The 16,184-nt window shown below is 59.3% G+C and overlaps 8 protein-coding genes across 8 annotated transcripts; 6 read left to right on the plus strand and 2 right to left on the minus strand.

Annotated features, from left to right (window-relative positions):
- Positions 1-489: 489 nt before the first annotated feature.
- M421DRAFT_422520 (guanine nucleotide transporter) lies at positions 490-1,986 on the minus strand. Its single transcript, XM_033593188.1, has 4 exons — positions 1,684-1,986; positions 1,442-1,635; positions 1,073-1,384; positions 490-1,023 (listed from the first exon to the last, which is right to left on the minus strand). The coding sequence occupies exons 1-4, from the start codon at positions 1,796-1,798 to the stop codon at positions 688-690; spliced, it is 957 nt and encodes a 318-aa protein (XP_033446794.1). The 5' UTR covers positions 1,799-1,986; the 3' UTR covers positions 490-687.
- Positions 1,987-2,030: 44 nt separating this feature from the next.
- M421DRAFT_422521 (UDP-glucose 4-epimerase) lies at positions 2,031-3,450 on the minus strand. Its single transcript, XM_033593189.1, has one exon. It carries the CDS (start codon positions 3,326-3,328, stop codon positions 2,414-2,416), a length of 915 nt encoding a protein of 304 aa, XP_033446795.1. The 5' UTR covers positions 3,329-3,450; the 3' UTR covers positions 2,031-2,413.
- A 70-nt stretch (positions 3,451-3,520) lies between these two features.
- On the plus strand, positions 3,521-4,867 carry M421DRAFT_422522 (uncharacterized protein). Its single transcript, XM_033593190.1, has 2 exons — positions 3,521-3,897; positions 3,954-4,867. The coding sequence occupies exons 1-2, from the start codon at positions 3,645-3,647 to the stop codon at positions 4,550-4,552; spliced, it is 852 nt and encodes a 283-aa protein (XP_033446796.1). The 5' UTR covers positions 3,521-3,644; the 3' UTR covers positions 4,553-4,867.
- Positions 4,868-5,338: 471 nt separating this feature from the next.
- M421DRAFT_6825 (uncharacterized protein) lies at positions 5,339-9,790 on the plus strand (the record flags this gene model as incomplete). Its single annotated transcript, XM_033596494.1, has 4 exons — positions 5,339-5,369; positions 5,432-5,917; positions 5,967-9,709; positions 9,761-9,790. The coding sequence occupies 4 exons, from the start codon at positions 5,339-5,341 to the stop codon at positions 9,788-9,790; spliced, it is 4,290 nt and encodes a 1,429-aa protein (XP_033446797.1).
- A 304-nt stretch (positions 9,791-10,094) lies between these two features.
- Positions 10,095-11,531, plus strand: M421DRAFT_209513 (uncharacterized protein). Its single transcript, XM_033588208.1, has 3 exons — positions 10,095-10,298; positions 10,326-10,449; positions 10,512-11,531. The coding sequence occupies exons 2-3, from the start codon at positions 10,426-10,428 to the stop codon at positions 11,394-11,396; spliced, it is 909 nt and encodes a 302-aa protein (XP_033446798.1). The 5' UTR covers positions 10,095-10,298; positions 10,326-10,425; the 3' UTR covers positions 11,397-11,531.
- Positions 11,532-11,665: 134 nt separating this feature from the next.
- Positions 11,666-12,942, plus strand: M421DRAFT_67242 (FAD dependent oxidoreductase; the record flags this gene model as incomplete). Its single annotated transcript, XM_033596383.1, has 2 exons — positions 11,666-11,705; positions 11,762-12,942. The coding sequence occupies 2 exons, from the start codon at positions 11,666-11,668 to the stop codon at positions 12,940-12,942; spliced, it is 1,221 nt and encodes a 406-aa protein (XP_033446799.1).
- Positions 12,943-14,108: 1,166 nt separating this feature from the next.
- On the plus strand, positions 14,109-15,368 carry M421DRAFT_209604 (HET-domain-containing protein). Its single transcript, XM_033588210.1, has one exon. It carries the CDS (start codon positions 14,294-14,296, stop codon positions 15,101-15,103), a length of 810 nt encoding a protein of 269 aa, XP_033446800.1. The 5' UTR covers positions 14,109-14,293; the 3' UTR covers positions 15,104-15,368.
- M421DRAFT_209597 (uncharacterized protein) lies at positions 15,029-16,142 on the plus strand. Its single transcript, XM_033588209.1, has one exon. The coding sequence runs from the start codon at positions 15,119-15,121 to the stop codon at positions 15,908-15,910; it is 792 nt and encodes a 263-aa protein (XP_033446801.1). The 5' UTR covers positions 15,029-15,118; the 3' UTR covers positions 15,911-16,142.
- Positions 16,143-16,184: the final 42 nt, after the last annotated feature.

Genomic DNA, 16,184 nt, shown 5'->3' on the forward strand with positions numbered 1-16,184 from the left:
CTGCGCAGAGGGCTACGTACTACTCGGGGTTCATTTTGGCGGTATTGCTGGAGATGCGGGGAGAAGGGAGCGGGTATCTGTGCAGTGGGCCGGCGGGAGAGGTGAGAGGCGAGGGTCGAGGGTCTTGCTGGCGCTGGCAGGGCGGTGTCAAGTACAAGGGCTGGCGACGTGCAGTTGGGGGAGTCCTTGGCGCGGCCGAGCGTGTGCAGCAAGTCACAAGCCGGTTCTGCCGTTGGCGGACATACTCTGAAACATAACATGACATTCAACTTCACGTCTGCTGCCTCCGCTGCGGTAACGGAGGCGCTTGGAATGCAGTCATATGCCAGACACGGCTACAAACGCCATGCAGAGGTGGTGGTCGGCGTTTGCGTAGCTGAGGGTTCATCACGTGATGCAGTCAGATGCAGTTGTGTCTCGCAAATTGTCAGCCTTCACTGCCAAGCGTCACAAGTCAGTCGAAGTTGGAACATCAGCAGTTGGAACGGCAGCAGTTGGAATAGCAGAGGGACATGTTGAGTGGATATGTTACAATCATCTCTGGACTGTTGAAATCATCTCTGGACCCAACGCACTCGCCTGTGCATCGCGAGCCCAACGCCTTTCCGGCTCCCAGTTCTATAGCCCCAACAACCGTAGATCCCGTATAGTACAAGTACAACACCGTCATTAACGCTAGCAACGAATTTACATGATCTTGCCAAAGGCCGGGATCAGGGTCTGGGCCAACCAGAAGGAGAAGACGAGCTTGGGGCCCGTCATGAGCAGCTTGGGCGTCAGGCCCTTGAAAAAGGAGCTGATGCCCTCGTTCTTCATCATGTTGGACACGATGCGCATGCCGCCCTCTGGGTTGTCAAAGTTCCTGTTCTGGATGCGCGTCTTGATGACGTCGAGCGGGGCGGAGACGACGAGCGAGGCGGTGGCACCGGCAATCGAGGCGACAAAGTTCTGGCCCCAGGTGGCCTTGTTGTAGTCAGAGAGCTTGTAGAGGTACTCCTTGGCGGCGGCAGATCCACCGAACAGCTGCAGCTTGTCAGTTGGTGCCGCAGAGTCCATGCGCAGTTCAACCTACCGCGAACGAGCCGGGGGCGTTGCGGGCTGCTGTCCAGCCCCAGCCGCGGTACAGGCCGAAGCCCTCGTCGGCGATGATCCTGAACAGACCGCGGCCCCGGAAGGCCTCGGGGTTGGTCTGGCGCTTGATCTTGAGGACGTCGAGCGGCAGCAGGACAATCTCACCAATGCCGATCAACGAGCCCGCGGTCGCGTGCATGATGGCCTTGCCGTTGCCCTTGCCGAATGTCTGGTCGAAGGCGTCGCCGTGGTGACGGGCGAGGTAGTCGCGCGCAAAGGGCTGTCCGCCGTACTTGTAGACGCGCTGGAGGATCTGTGGCGCGGCGTCAGATGGGTGACAGCGCTATGCGGGTCGCAACGGGCGCCCTACCTTGTACGCAGCGGCGTAGCCGAGCCCAGGGAAGAGCGAGAAGAAGCGGCCGCCGACCGAGGCGTTGGCCGAGTCCCGGAAGACGACCTTGTTCAGGTGTGACGCCGACTCGATCTTGCCGACATTGCTCATGAGGCGCTTCGCCGTCGTGTCGACGGGGTGGAAGATCATCAGCTCCGCGAGACCCGCACATCCTGTCCTGCGTCAGACGTATCCAGCGACTGCGTGTGCAGTGCACGCACCTGCACCCAGGAATCGCGCTGTGTTGGACTCCCGCTTGTACTCGGTGGCCGACGAGCTGGTTCCCGCGGCGGCCTGGGCGACCTTTGCGACCGCTTCCGATGGTGTGGGCGACATTGTGGATTGCACGGAGGAAGGAGAGACGATGCAACGAGAAGGCCTGGCAACCAAACAAGAGACACGGCAAACGGGTATCGAAGGGCGGGAGTGCGGGAATGGAGCGACGCGCAGTCGAGGCGGTGGTGACAAAAATCGCGAGGCCCTGTCGTAGTCCGAGCGCTATTGGTCGACTTCTCCGAATATCGCCCATTTTGACATGACATGCAGACACGTAGGTGACATGACAACTCACGACTTCTGTAGGTGTTGGCTATCTTGACACATGTCCAAGTATTACCTATTCTAGTACATATCCAAGTACTACCTATTCTAGTACCTATCCAAGTACTACCTATTCTAGTACCTATCCAAGTACTACCTATTCTAGTACACGTCCACGTACTACCTATTCTAGTACACGTCCAAGTACTACCTATTCTAGTACACGTCCACGTACTACCTATTCTAGTACATGTCCAAGTACCACCTATTCTAGTACATGTCCAAGTACCACCTATTCTAGTACATGTCCAAGTACCACCTATTCTAGTACATGTCCAAATACCTTATTACCCATTCTAATACATCATACAGACACACACGCAATTGGCCGTCCAGCTTTGTCTGCTCTCACTAAGACCCCGGGTTGTAGTACTTTCTCCAGTCGTGCTCCTCCTCGAAGCCCAGCACGTCGCGGATCTTCTTGTTACTCAGCGGCGCCTCCCACTCGTCGAGCTCCCTCGTGACGGGCGTATTGGGCGCATACTGCGCGAGGAACTGGGCGGTCGGGACCGTCGTCGTGATGCTGTTGTTGGTAGCATTGAACACCTGGAACCCCAAGCCGTCCTTCTCGACGCACAGGTGGCAGATCTGGCCCAGGTCGCGGGCGTCGATGTAGCTCCAGGCGTTGCGCTTGCGCGTCTCAGGCTTGCCAATGTACGACGGGAAGTCGCGCTCGTACTCGTGCGGCTCGATCACGTTGCCGATGCGCAGCGCGTAGATGTCGGCGTCGAATCTGCGCGCCAGGCCGCGCGCCACCCGCTCGCCGCACAGCTTCGAGATGGCGTACGAGTCCATGGGGTTGAGATCCATGTCCTCGGTCAGCGGGAAGCACTGGTAGTCCAGGTCGCCCTGGCCGAAGCAGACCTCGTACGTCGTCTCGCTGCTGGCGATGATGATCTTGCGCACGCCCAGCTTGCAGGCGGCTTCGATGACGTTGTAGGTGGACGCTACGTTTGCGGCGTAGCACTCGTCGTCGGGGACCAGCATGTTCCTGGCGTAGGCTGCGAAGTGGATGACAGCATCGGGTGGGCTGGGGACCTTCTTCTCTTCGTAGCCTTGGAAGTTGAAGTGCGTGGTGAGGGCGTTGAAGACTTGTCCGCTCTTGGTCAGGTCCGTCTTCAGCGTGAAGACGCCCGCGCTTGGGTCTGGGAAGTCGATGAGATCGAGGTTCAGGACCTTGTGCCCTTTCGAGAGCAGGTAAGGAATGACATGGCGACCGGCCTTGCCTGAGCCACCCGTGAAGACGATTCGCTTTCCCAATGACATGTTGCGAAATGCTCGTGTACCTGCAGAGACGGCGACGGAGGGATTTGAAGACAGAGCTCGACGAGTCAATTGAAAAAGCATCTACATCCACGTGTGCCTGCACACGTCGTCCCCTTCTTTATAATTACGCCCAGGAGGGATCCGCGTTCGGCGGGGTGATTTCCCACGACGTCACTGAAGATCGGCCTGTCTCCGAGTCTAGTCTGGACCGCGGCGTTGGCATTCTACTTTGTACTAATCGTCGCCGCGCACCTGCGAAGATACAAAAGTACGACGCAGCCCTGCTACCTATGGTTGACCATTGCTATCCAGACACATGACCACCGGTCTGATGCGGAGATTCTCAAGCTCAGCCCGCACCCAGCTTCCGCGATCCTCGAGCACCTCTCTGTCCGCGCCCCGGCTGCTGGGCCTCAAGCAGTGCCAGCGCCACCTGACGGATGCGCGCCCACGCCAGGCGAGTGCAGCGGCAGGCCGCAGCTGGTTCACGAGCTCGACGGCGCGCGCGCACGAGCTCGACGAGCGCGAGCAGAAGCGCTTGCTCGAGCGCAATCTGAAGCTGGGAAACAGTACGTCGCTGATGGTCTCCCGTGTTTTTATGCGATTCGACTCTGACCACGCCCAGCTATCCGCGTGCTCCACGACGCCCTGCCCAACCTCCTCAACTCGCCGCTCCCCTCGGACATTCTCTCGCCGCACATCAGCCTGCACCTGTTCCCGTCGACACACCCGCACCTCCCCACCGTGCGCGGCCGACTCGCCTACACGGCAGCGCTCTGGACGGCGCCCGTGGCATGGGGCCGCGTGCCGGTGCTGGGCAACGTGAAGCTGAAGATGCTGTCGGAGCGCATGGTCAAGAGCGGCTCGGCGTCGCAGGCCGCGCTGCGCAACGAGAAGCTCATTGTGAAGTGGCAGACGTGCGGCAAGACGGATCGCACGCAGAGCGAGGGCGGGGGCAGCAGACATGTCAGCGAGACGTTTGAGAGCGTGCGCAATATTGTGCGGCGCGGCAGAGAGGAAGACGAGTTCACGGGCTTGTTTGTGTTTGAGTTTGATGACGAGGGGCGCATTGCCAGTCACACGATTGAGCACACCGAGGAGGGCCACACTTGGGACAGGACGGCCAAGTTCATCAGCGTGACGGACTGGTTGCTGGGGCGGGCGTGGGGGAGGCGCGAGGAGACGCCGAGTCTGGCGTTTGCGCGGGCGAAAGCTAGGAGGTGAAGTCGCGTTTCTGTATACCCCACTCTCTGATTTGGCGTTGTGGAGTCTGCCATCTTGGGCGTTGCATGTATCGATACGCTGTACAAAACCTGCAGTCACGACGAGACGAGTCTCTGTTGTAGCAAGCAATGGACATGTCATGTTTAGGTCGTGTGTAGGTCGTGTGTAGGTCGTGTTTAGTAAAGGCCAGGAACCTGGAGTGGTGCAGGAGCCTGGGGTGAGTGACTGCCAGGGTGGGTGACTGCCAGGGTGAGTGACAGCCACAGGTGAGTGACTGCCAGGAGTAAGTAACAGCCACAAGCAAGTAACAGCCACGAGCAAGTAACAGCCACAGGTGAGTGACTGCCAGGAGTAAGTAACAGCCACAGGTGAGTGACAGCCACAGATAAGTAACAGCCACAGGTGAGTGACAGCCAGGAGTAAGTAACAGCCACAGGTGAGTGACAGCTACAAGTAACAGCCACAGGAGAGTGACAGCCAGGGTCCAACACAGCTTGCTTTTTAGGTATAAGACATAACAGCTATTGTCAGGTTGATCAGCTGTCGCACAGCCGTTCCAGCAGCTCTGACAGCTGCCGTGTCGCCGTGTCGCCATGTCGCCATGTCGCCCGTGTCGCCGTGCTGTCCCCCGCACAGCCAATCACGTCGGGCAGCCAGCGCATCGACGCGCCGGAGTGCTAGTGGGAGTTCCCGCGGTGAGGTCAGGGTGGGCGCTGCTGGAGTAGTGGCCTCGCCAACCTCACCCGTCTCCTGCCACCTTTCCGACAGCCTCCACACTGCGCAGCCATGGCGGACCTTGCAGGCAGCGGCGAGCTGAGTGCGTCCACACACACACGCGACACGCCCCCGCGACCCCAGACGACAGCTAACCGCGCGCAGACCAGCCCGTCCTCAACCTGACGCCCGAGGAGAAGCGCGTGTTCCAGCACCTCTTCCAGCAGGCCGACGCTGAGAAGCTGGGTGTCATCACGGGCGAAATTGCCGTCAAGTTCTTCGAGCGCACCAAGCTGGCCCCGGCCGTGCTGGGCGAGATATGGCAGATCGCAGACACGGAGAACCGCGGCCTGCTGACCATGGCCGGCTTCTGCCAGGTCCTGCGACTCATTGGCCACTACCAGGCCGGCCGCGACCCCTCGCCCGAGCTGGCCTTCAGGCCTGCACCGCTCCCCAAGTTCGAGGGCCTCTCGGCGCCCGCCGCGCTGCCGCCACCGCCGCCCCAGGGCTTCGCGCCCCCGACGACGGCGCCCATACAGCCCCAGATCAGCGGCCAGCCGCCCATCCGCGTCCCGCCGCTCGTCCCCGCAAAGGCCGCCGAGTATGCCGGCCTGTTTGAGAAGTCGGGCGCCGTCAACGGCGTGCTCTCTGGTACGTCGCCCGCCGCGGCACACGTGGGCAACGACTGACTGCACCACAGGCGAGAACGCAAAGGAGATCTTCGAGAAGGCGAGGCTGCCCAACGAGGTCCTCGGCCGCATCTGGAACCTGTCCGACACGGAGCAGCGCGGTGCCCTGAACGTCACAGAGTTCACCATCGCCATGCACCTGCTCGCGTCGTACCGCACAGGCAACATGAAGGCCCTGCCAAACACGCTGCCCCCGGGCCTGTACGAGGCTGCGTCTCGACGAGCCGGCCGTCTTCCGCCGCCTCCGGGGCGCCCTGACCAAGCCTCGATCCCGCGTCAGTTCAGCGGCCAGCAGAGCGTCCCACGCACAGCGAGTCCGCTGAGGCAGCCGCCGTTTGGCCCGCCTGCGCCTGCACAGCAGATCAGCAACGATTGGCTCATTGGCCCACAAGAGAAGGCTTCGTACGATAACCTGTTCAAGGGAGTCGACACTATGAGCCGCGGCTTCATCACAGGAGAGCAGGCAGTGCGCTTCTTCAGCGACTCTGGGCTGCCAGAAGACATTCTGGCAGGCATCTGGGATCTTGCCGACATCAACTCGGAGGGGCAGCTCTCCAAGGACGAATTCGCCGTCGCCATGTTCTTGATCCGACAGCAGCGAAAGGGCGACCCATTGCCCCAGACCCTGCCCTCGAATCTCATTCCGCCGAGTCTGCGAAACCGCGCAAACCAGCAGGCTCCCGCCATTGCGCCCCTTCCACCACAGTCCAAGTCAGCCGCGGACGATCTGTTTGGCTTGGATGCCTTTTCTGATCCGACGCCCGCATCGCCGCAGCGGCCTGTTGGCACAGGTGCTCCTGCTGCGCTCGGCAAGCCATTCGGCGACAGCGATCCGTTCTCGAGCAGTGCTGTGTCGCCTACATCTCCTGGCCCGTTCCAGCCCCAGCCGCGCAATCCTGCATCCACCTTCAAGCCCTTTCTGCCTACTTCTTCCTTCGGCCAGACCCTCACCACACAATCCACCGGCCAGTCCAACTCGTCGCAACAACGGAGCCTGCCCTCGGCTATGGATGACCTTTTGGGCGAAAGCGACCCGGAGATGAACAAGCAGCTTACCCAGGACTCGACCGAGTTGGCCAACATGTCGAACCAGATGACCACATTGCGGAACCAGATGCAGGAGGTCCAGAACAAGAAGGAAGCGACTCAGAGCGATCTTGCCAGCGTGACCAACCAGCGCCGAGAGCTCGAGGCTCGCCTGTCGCAGTTCAAGACCACCTACGAGCAGGAGGTCAAGGCTGCCAAGGCTCTTGAAGACCGTCTTGCGGCTTCGCGTAACGAGACGCGCAAACTGCAGACAGACATTGCTATGCTCGAGGGAACGTACCAGGACCTTCAGACGCAATACCGCCAGGTCGGGTCCGCTCTCGAGGCTGATCAGCTTGAAAACGCCAACCTGAAGGAGCGCATCCGTCAGCTGAACGGTGAGATTGCCCAGCTGCGCCCGCAGCTTGAGAAGATGAGGACAGATGCACGCCAGCAGAAGGGCATGGTCTCAATCAACAAGAAGCAGCTGGCCACCAACGAGGGCGAGCGCGACAAGATCAAGAGCGAAATGAACGATCTGACCAGGGCTGCTCAGGAGGCTGCTCGCAGCCCGCCACAGCAGTCGACGCCAGCCGCCGCCGCCGCCAGTCCTGCTGCGTCGGTGACTAGCCAATCCACCAACCCCTTCTTCCGAAGGTCGCCTGGGCCAACCTCGGACAACGCCATGTCTCCCTCTGGGTTTGCTCAGGGACCGCACAAGGACTTTGACAGCGTCTTTGGAGCCTTTACTCCTGCGCAAAACACCCCGCCGCCCGTATCGTTCCGCTCAGAGGGCCAGAGCAACGTGCCAAACTTCTCTGCTCCCTCTGGACAGTCTGTACGCTCTTCTGAGGGCCCGGACGTCCCCACTCCCTCCACCTCGCCGCCCCTCTCGTCTTACCAGGAGTCGCCCCGTGGCGTAGAGCCTCCCGCTGCTCCCGAGTCGCGCCAGTTCACGTCGTCATTCCTGCCTCTCAGGCAGGACGTTCCCCGATCGGAGTCGTTCAGCTCTTCTGTCAAGGTGTCGGCACCTGCTAGCAGGTACGGTGGCCCCGGTGCACCCGGTCAGGACACACCCACTGTATCACAGGCTTCGCCCGCTGGCACTCCGCAGCCCGAGAAAGCCGGCTTGGAGCGTAGTGAGACGAACCGTACCGAGACGGGTGGCTTTAACCCTGCGCAGCCATTCTCTTTCGACCGTACCTTCTCTACAGCTTCGCCTGTGGCCAGCGTGACCAGCGATACTCAGCGATCCACAAGAGCCGAGCCTCAGCGCCAGGATACTTTCTCCAGCTTTGGCGCCCCTTCCGCTGCGGTTCAAGACATTCCTGGAGCGTTCCCCAGCGAGCGTGCCACACCTCTTCAGCAGGAACCTACCGGAGGCAGCAGCTTCAGCAACCAGAGCAAGAACACCAACCGTGCTGATCCCTTTGGCAGCACCACAAGCGAGAGCTCTCGCCCTGGTGGCAAGGTCGACTTTGACTCTGCCTTTGCTGGGTTCGGTGCCAGCCGTCAGAACACCGCGCCAGGTGCCAATGGCGCTCCCGACAGCTCGAACAAGTTCAACAAGGAGTTCCCGCCCATCGAGGACCTGACCCACGACGACGAGAGCGACAGCGATGCCGAGCAGGGCTTCGACGACAACTTCACTGCGGCATCTCCTCAGCAGAAGCGCAAGAGCACTGGTCAACAGGCGCAGCAGGCGCAGCAGGCACAGCAGCAGCGCCCGGGCACCGCGTCGACAGACGAGCTCTACAGGTCACCACCGCCCCCAACTACTCGTCTCGACTCAAACATCGGTGGTCTGCCTTCTGCGGATGCACAAAAGTCACCGCCAGCGTACGAATCGACCGTCGGCCAGCGTAGTGGGTCGAATCAGTTCCCTCCTGAGTTTGGTGGCCTACTGCCCTCTCGCGAGGTCCCCAGCTCTCCAACTACCTCGCAATCGCCCGGGAAGTCGTTCAGCCCGGCTGGTGGCCACGGCGCGGCGCTGTTTGGTGGTCCTTCGTCGAAGCCAACGACGACGTCGCCACCACCGAACGACACCCCGTCATCTACTGTTCCTTCCGACGCTTACCACTCTGCCGTCTCTCACGGCAACAGCGACCACATCCAGGCTGCAAACCAGCCCCAGCTTCAGAGGTCGGCTTTCAACGACGACTTCGATGCTGGGTTTGATGACTTGACCGACGCCAAGGAGGACGACAAGATTGACGATGATTTCATGTTCTCCTCGCACCAGCGTGATGAGCTTGATGAGTTCAACCCTGTCTTCGACTCGCCTGCGGCATCCAAGTCAAACACAATGGCTTCGCAGCAGACACCTACCGGCAAGCCGCGTGGCGACGACAGCTTCAGCGACTTTGAGCACTTGTCACAGAGCTTCGGACAGCCCCAGGCCCCGCAACCCTCTTCTTCGACCCAGGACTGGGATGCCATCTTCTCCAACCTCGAGTCTTCGCAGCACGACCAGCCTGCGCACTCGCAGCAAGCGTCCACTGACTTCAGCAAGTCTGTGTTTGACACGCTCGACAGCGAAGACGCTGGTGCCTCATCCTCAAAGCAGGGACACCTTTCTCCTTCGTCGCCCCAGATGCCTCAGCTGGGTCGCGCAATCAGCAGCGGCACTGAGCACGACGACCCTATCCTGAAGAAGCTGACGGCCATGGGCTACAACCGCGACAAGGCCCTGGACGCTCTGGAGAAGTTCGACTATGACATCAACAAGGTAGGCGCGCCAAACGACTCTTGCGTTACGACCTTGGCTAATCTTGGACAGGCCACGGACTACTTGGTCTCTGGGCAGTAGATGATGACACAGCACACCCGACATGAAACATAATTTAGCGCGACAGACAGTATGTTTGGATTGATTTGTTGTATGAGTACATGTTTCAGCATGGCTTGCCCATACCCTTGCGCGTTGTTCTCGTCTGTCGTTCTCGCATGGAGGCATGCATGTGTGGCGACTGGACTGCCAGTGGACTCGAAATTTCCTTGCACATACTTCGCAGTAATCAATATTACTTTCCTTTGTCCAGGCCATGTCCACGCATGCATGCTGCGCCTCCAATCCGTCTGTGGCGCTCGCAGAAGCCGAGCGTTCCAGGGCAGGCGTTCGCAGCTCCACGTGCCGTTTGCCCCGCACTGCCACTTCCCTGTGGGGCGCGATGATGTCGGCACTATGACGCGCATGCTCCTGCGCATAAGCCTGAAGCTCGCTATCCTCACCTTGTTTTCATTGTCCATACTGCAAAGCTCACTACGTTCAGTCCTGGTTGAGCTACCACCTCTAAGCAACACACAACATACAACACATACAACACACACAACACACACAACACACACAACACACACAACACACACAACACACACAACACACACAACACATACAACACATACAACACATACAACACACACAACACATACAACACACACAACAGCATGGCAGACTTCGCGCCTCCACCAGTACGTACTGAAGTTGATGCGGGAAGCTCTCAGCGATGCAATCAAGCTTACACGAAACGCAGGGCCCGCCGCCACCAAAGGTTCCTGAGGGCTGGAAAGCCGTGTGGAACGACCAATACCACGAATGGTTCTTCGTGAACCTCTACACCAAGCAGTCGTCATGGGAGAAGCCCACCGAGCCCGTCTACCCGCCCGGCGAAGCACCGCCATCGGGCGCACCCCCGAGCTACGGCGGCGTCGCCTCCTCCCACCCGACCGGCACAAGCGAGAAGTCGACCTTCAGCAGCAACAACCCGTACGGCAGCCAGCAGCCCGGCATCAGCGAAGACGAGAAGCTCGCACGCAAACTGCAGGAGGAAGAGCAGACGCGCGCGGGCCGCAGCTCCGGCGACGCAAACCGCGGCGCCAGCAACGACTACTACGGACAGCCGCAGGGCGGGTACGGCGCCTCGGGGCCCAGCGTCGCAGGCGCAGCGCACTCGGGAGGGTATCCTGCGCCGGGGGGCTACAGCCAGGAACAGTCGTACCAGCCGCAGCAGCAGCAGCAGCAGCAGCAGTACGATGACCAGAGCCGCGGGAAGAGCAAAGGCGGCATTCTGGGCAAGCTCATGGGCAAGGTCGGGGGAGGGAGTCACGGCTCGTCGCACCAGCCGCAGGGATACGGACAGCCTGCGTACGGAGGGCAGAGCATGTACGCTTCGCAGGGCGCGTACGGACGTCCTGGGTACGCGATGCCTGCGGGCCGTCGTCCTGGAGGCGGCGGCATGGGCGCTGGTGGCATTGCCATGGGCGCTGGTGCGGGTCTGCTTGGTGGCGCGATGCTTGGGAGCGCGATGGGCGATTCGGGCGACCACGGGGACACATATGTGGAGAACAACTACGGCGACGATGGAGGGGACATGGGCGACGACGGTGGTGACATGGGCGACATGGGCGGTGATTTCTAAGCTCCGGCACCCTCTTTTCTCCTGACATCTTCTTGGACCGTCAACACTGTGGTACCGTGCCAGTGCCAGCGTAGTAATGTCTATCTCGATCCCCAACCCGTCCGCTGCTCTGTCATCTCTCTGCACGTTACCGCCACCTATGACGTAGCAGCGGGTTATCGCTCCACCGAAATCCGTCTTCAACACCAAGTCGTGCCACACTCGCGCTCGCATCAACAACACGCAAAATCCCTGCTTCGAGCCACACCACACCTCGACTCTCTCCCATCATGGCAGCCGAAACTCAGAAACGCGACATTGTCATCGTCGGTACAATCTCCGATCACGTGAAGGCTCCAGCACAGCAACACAGCTGACCGCGGCAGGCGGCGGCATCATCGGCGCAACAACAGCATACTACCTCTCGCAGCACGCCAGCTTCGACAGGGAACGAGACAGCATCACGCTGCTGGAGGCGACTGAGATCGCCGGCGGCGCGTCGGGGAAAGCAGGCGGTCTGCTTGCTCTGTGGGCGTACCCATCATGCATCGTCCCGTTGTCGTTTCGTCTGCACAAAGAACTCGCGGACCAGCATGGCGGCGCGGAGCGCTGGGGGTACCGTGCTGTGCACTGTGGGCAGATCGACATGTACGGTGTGCTGAAAAAGGCGGGCGAGGATGGCGTGAGTGGGCGCAGTGAGCAGTCGAAGAGTTTGCAGAAGCGGGATGCGAAAGCACTCAGCCTGCTCAGAGCAGCGGGCGTGCCGCCGGATCTGGACTGGATCGCCGCAGACGCGGTGCAGAGCTACGAGGCCATGGGCTCCCCGGGCGAGACCGCGCAGGTCCATCCGTACCAGTTCACGACGAGCATGGCGGCGCTGGCCGAGCAGAGCGGCGCCCGCATCGTGTACGGCACCGCCACGCACATTGAGAAGGATAGCAGTGCCGTGACGGGCGTGCGCTACACACCCAAGCACGGCGGCGCGGAGAAGACACTGCACGCGCACACCGTGCTCATCACCGCCGGACCATGGACGCAGAGCATCTGGCCCGCGGCCCCGATCTCCGCCATGCGCGCACACAGCGTCACGATAAAGCCGACGAGACCCGTGTCAGCGTACGCGCTGTTCACATCCATCGAGCTCCCACGCTTGCCGGCTTCGAAGCGCGGCGAAACCGTCACGCCGGAGATCTACGCCCGCCCCAACCAAGAGGTCTACGCCTGCGGCGAAGGCGACCAGCTCGTCCGTCTCCCCGCGTCCTCGGACCTGGTTCAGGTCGACGACAGCCGCTGCCAGGATATCATCGACCACGTGTCTACCGTGAGCGAGGAGTTGCGGGATGGTGAAGTCACGGCGCGACAGGCGTGCTACCTGCCGAATGTATCACGCGGGCAGGGCCCGCTCATCGGCGAGACGGGTGTGAAGGGGCTGCTCATGGGTGCTGGGCATACGTGCTGGGGGATTCAGAATGCGCCAGGCACGGCGAAGTGTTTGAGTGAGCTTGTGTGGGAGGGTAAGGTTGGAAGTGCGGACTTGAAGAGTCTTGATCCGAGGAGAGTCATGTGAGCGTCGCCAGGTCTGACTGAATGCTGGATTGAGTGGCAGCTAGAGAGCCGCGAGACACACCTTCCTCGTGGATTTCTGCTGGGAGGTCTTGGATCCACCGTGTACCCAACCCATGTCCTTCCCTGTCACCTTCTTCCCGCCTCTTACAACACTATACACACCATCATAGATACACTCTTCAGAAACACTCTGGTTGTTTGCGTTCTGGCGGCGCCTTTATCTTTGCTGTCGCCGTGTACAGTTGCCTTTGAATAGCTCGTCAAACACGAGTCACTCTGCACATCACATACCTGGCCAATCAGCGCTTCAAGCTATGTAATGCAGCCACATCACTTGTCAGGTGTCTGTACTATTGAAAGTAGAAAGTCGAGTGTAAGGCTGTTCGTTGTTACTTATCAGGCGTCAGAAGGCGTCTGTGGAGGTAAACAAACTAATTAGCCCGATTGGGTAACAGGTACCCGTGGAAACCACCTTCCAATGTGTACAGCCCTGCTTGGAAAATCCTAACTCCTCAACGCCGAGCACAATCCTCTCGTCGTCCTTGTCCATACCATCGTCCCGCAGGCAGGCTGAGTCAAAACCAAAGGGTATCTCCGCCCTGCTTTTGGACACAGCCCCCGCCTCCTCAGCTACTGCGTACCCACAAGCGTCCTGCTTTTCAAGGCCTTACTGATGGGCCAAGGGTGTATATTCTCTGTCCCGTATTTTCAGTGGCTGCGGAAGCCACTATATCCTCGGCCTGCTGGAGCCTCGAGTTGCGAGCATACGCGTTTCGATGCGAGGGCGTTTCGGCATGGGGTACCGGATATGATATATTCAGACATGGCGGTACTCGGCCGTGGCATCAAGGACTTTTGTCCCTCATTGAGCACTCGGATGGCTATAAGAAGTTTGTGTGCTCTGGTCGGCACTCTTTGCTTTGCATGCAAGCGCTTTGATCTTACTGGTCATTGTTCTATGCACAGCCGCCCTTCAGCCTGATGCAGCGTTCAACTCCCATTCTCGCACAACCGACACATACCTGCATCCTTCTCTTGCCTTTCTCTGCGTAGAGAGACTCAGTCCACGTTCGGCTAAGCATAGGTCAAATTAACACAGCAGGCCATATCAAGATGTCAAAAGTAAAGACGAGGAAGAAGATCTCAAAAGCCTTACGATCGATTATTCAGCGCTCTCATGGCGACAACGCTCAGACAGGGGTTCACCATCAAGAGAACGCAGCACCAAGTCGGCTCCAGGCGCAAGAGGTCACTGTACCCCAGTACGGCGTCCACTCCCCAACATTAACGCAGTTTTATATTCCGGTTCTACTCCACCACAGTCCGCAACAGCCAAAATTGACGGGCGTCGAATGCTCATCAGAAATGATGGTCAGCAACAACCCTCGAGCACGTTTCAGATGACAGTGACACCTACTTCTCTACCTTCTGTTTCTACTTCCAGTGCTTCTGCAGAAGAGTCTGTACCTGCCATTGGCGGGTCGATCTCTCTACCTTTGACAACCAAAGCGTACATTGCGAATTCGAAAACTCTCTTCAGGTATGCGCCGCTTGATCATAGCGGCCCTTCGATTCGCTTAGTGCGCATCAGTCCAGTCTCCTCGCCGGACGGCCTTACCCAATGCACTTTGTCCCATGCCACAACAGATGCGCGATATGTGTGTCTGTCGTACGTATGGGATTACCATGTCTCTTCTGAGTGTGAGCTGGGCGACAAGAATAGGAGTGGAGCTATGATCCTCCTGAACGGCAGGGCATTCTTGGTACGGGAGAACCTGTTTCACTTCCTCTGCATGGCTCGTAAAAAGTTTGCGAGGAAAACAAATCAACCCCCGGACGAGTCAGAAGCTGAAATCCCTTTCTGGGTAGATGCATTGTGCATCGACCAGTCTAATCCGGAAGAGAGGAACCACCAAGTCGCACAGATGGGGGGAATCTACTCGAATGCGCTTTCTGTGCAGATATGGCTTGGGAAAATTCCCACAGGCCATGTTCATGCCATCGGTACTGATACAGTAACTTATCGCTCCCTTCTCGCCGACACTCTCGAAGAATGGAAGGTAGAGGCTTTGGCCTCAAGAAACCAAGGACGGGGTGCTGTGACGAGATGGAAACAGCACGAGCTGCTTCTCGTGGACCTGATCTACCGAAATCCGTACTGAACTCGTGCATGGGTGATGCAGGAGATGTTTCTTGCGCGCCACACTACAGTCTGGCTGGACGGGATACCCATGGCCTTGGAATTCCTCCAAGCCTTTCAAGACTACATCTTCAAAGGGCCCTATGCAGCTGCGTTGCCAATCATCAAGAAGCACAACCCTCATTCCCATGGCTTCCATCTCGCAGCCTCCAGCGGTCTGGAATCCATCGACCTCATTGCCTTACTGGATCGATTCTCCGACAAGGCATGTGCTGACCCTCGCGATCGTGTCTTCTCACTCCTTTCTCTATGCAGCACACATCCTCCCACCTTCCTAGTGGACTATGGCATGTCCATCTGTTGCCTGTCTTACTCGGTGCTGTCCGCGCACCCCAAGCCTCTATGTCCCTGCTCCATCACGTTCGTGACCCGCGCGCTTCGATTTCCGACAGCAGCGCCGATCGAGGACGTCCGGCATATTCTCGCAGGGCCGTGGGCCGAGTTCGAGTTTCAGCACTCGCCCTCAAAAGCAAGCAGATTCGACGCAGAGCTGCTAGAGCTCTTCGGCAACTGCGATCACTACGGGCATTGCACCAGCCGCATTGCGCTGCACACCGCTGGCGTGCACAGGAGTAGTGCCAAGATAATGCCTGGCGGTTCGGGGCGCAGACGCACCGTTCGCATCGCTCTCTGGCTGCTGTCGTCGTGTCTGCGGCCGACTTATAATATCCCCATCGGGTCGCGCACGTCGGCGCCCGTACGCCTCGGATGGGGCGAGATCGCTGGGCCGCTGCGTAGAGCGCCACCACAAGCTTCGCACGTGCAATGAGCGGAAGCCGTCCGAATGTGTCGAGGGTAAGGTCTGGCACGGGAGCGTCGATCGTTCAAGTCTACCTGCAGAAGAGCGGAATCGAATCTTTCGCATACTCATTTCATATGTACTTGTTGTGCGCTCTTGGGACTTCAGATATCGTCTTGTTCATCCCCTTTGCTATCGCGCGCCTCCAGACATGCATCGTTCTCCGACCGATACGACAAAGTCCATGTTGGGTGGGTAAAAGACCGACGCAGGAACATCATCCACAACGGCAAGGCCGACGAGG

Source organism: Didymella exigua (genome assembly GCF_010094145.1).
Source record: "Didymella exigua CBS 183.55 unplaced genomic scaffold M421scaffold_21, whole genome shotgun sequence".
Classification (NCBI taxonomy): Eukaryota; Fungi; Ascomycota; class Dothideomycetes; order Pleosporales; family Didymellaceae; genus Didymella; species Didymella exigua.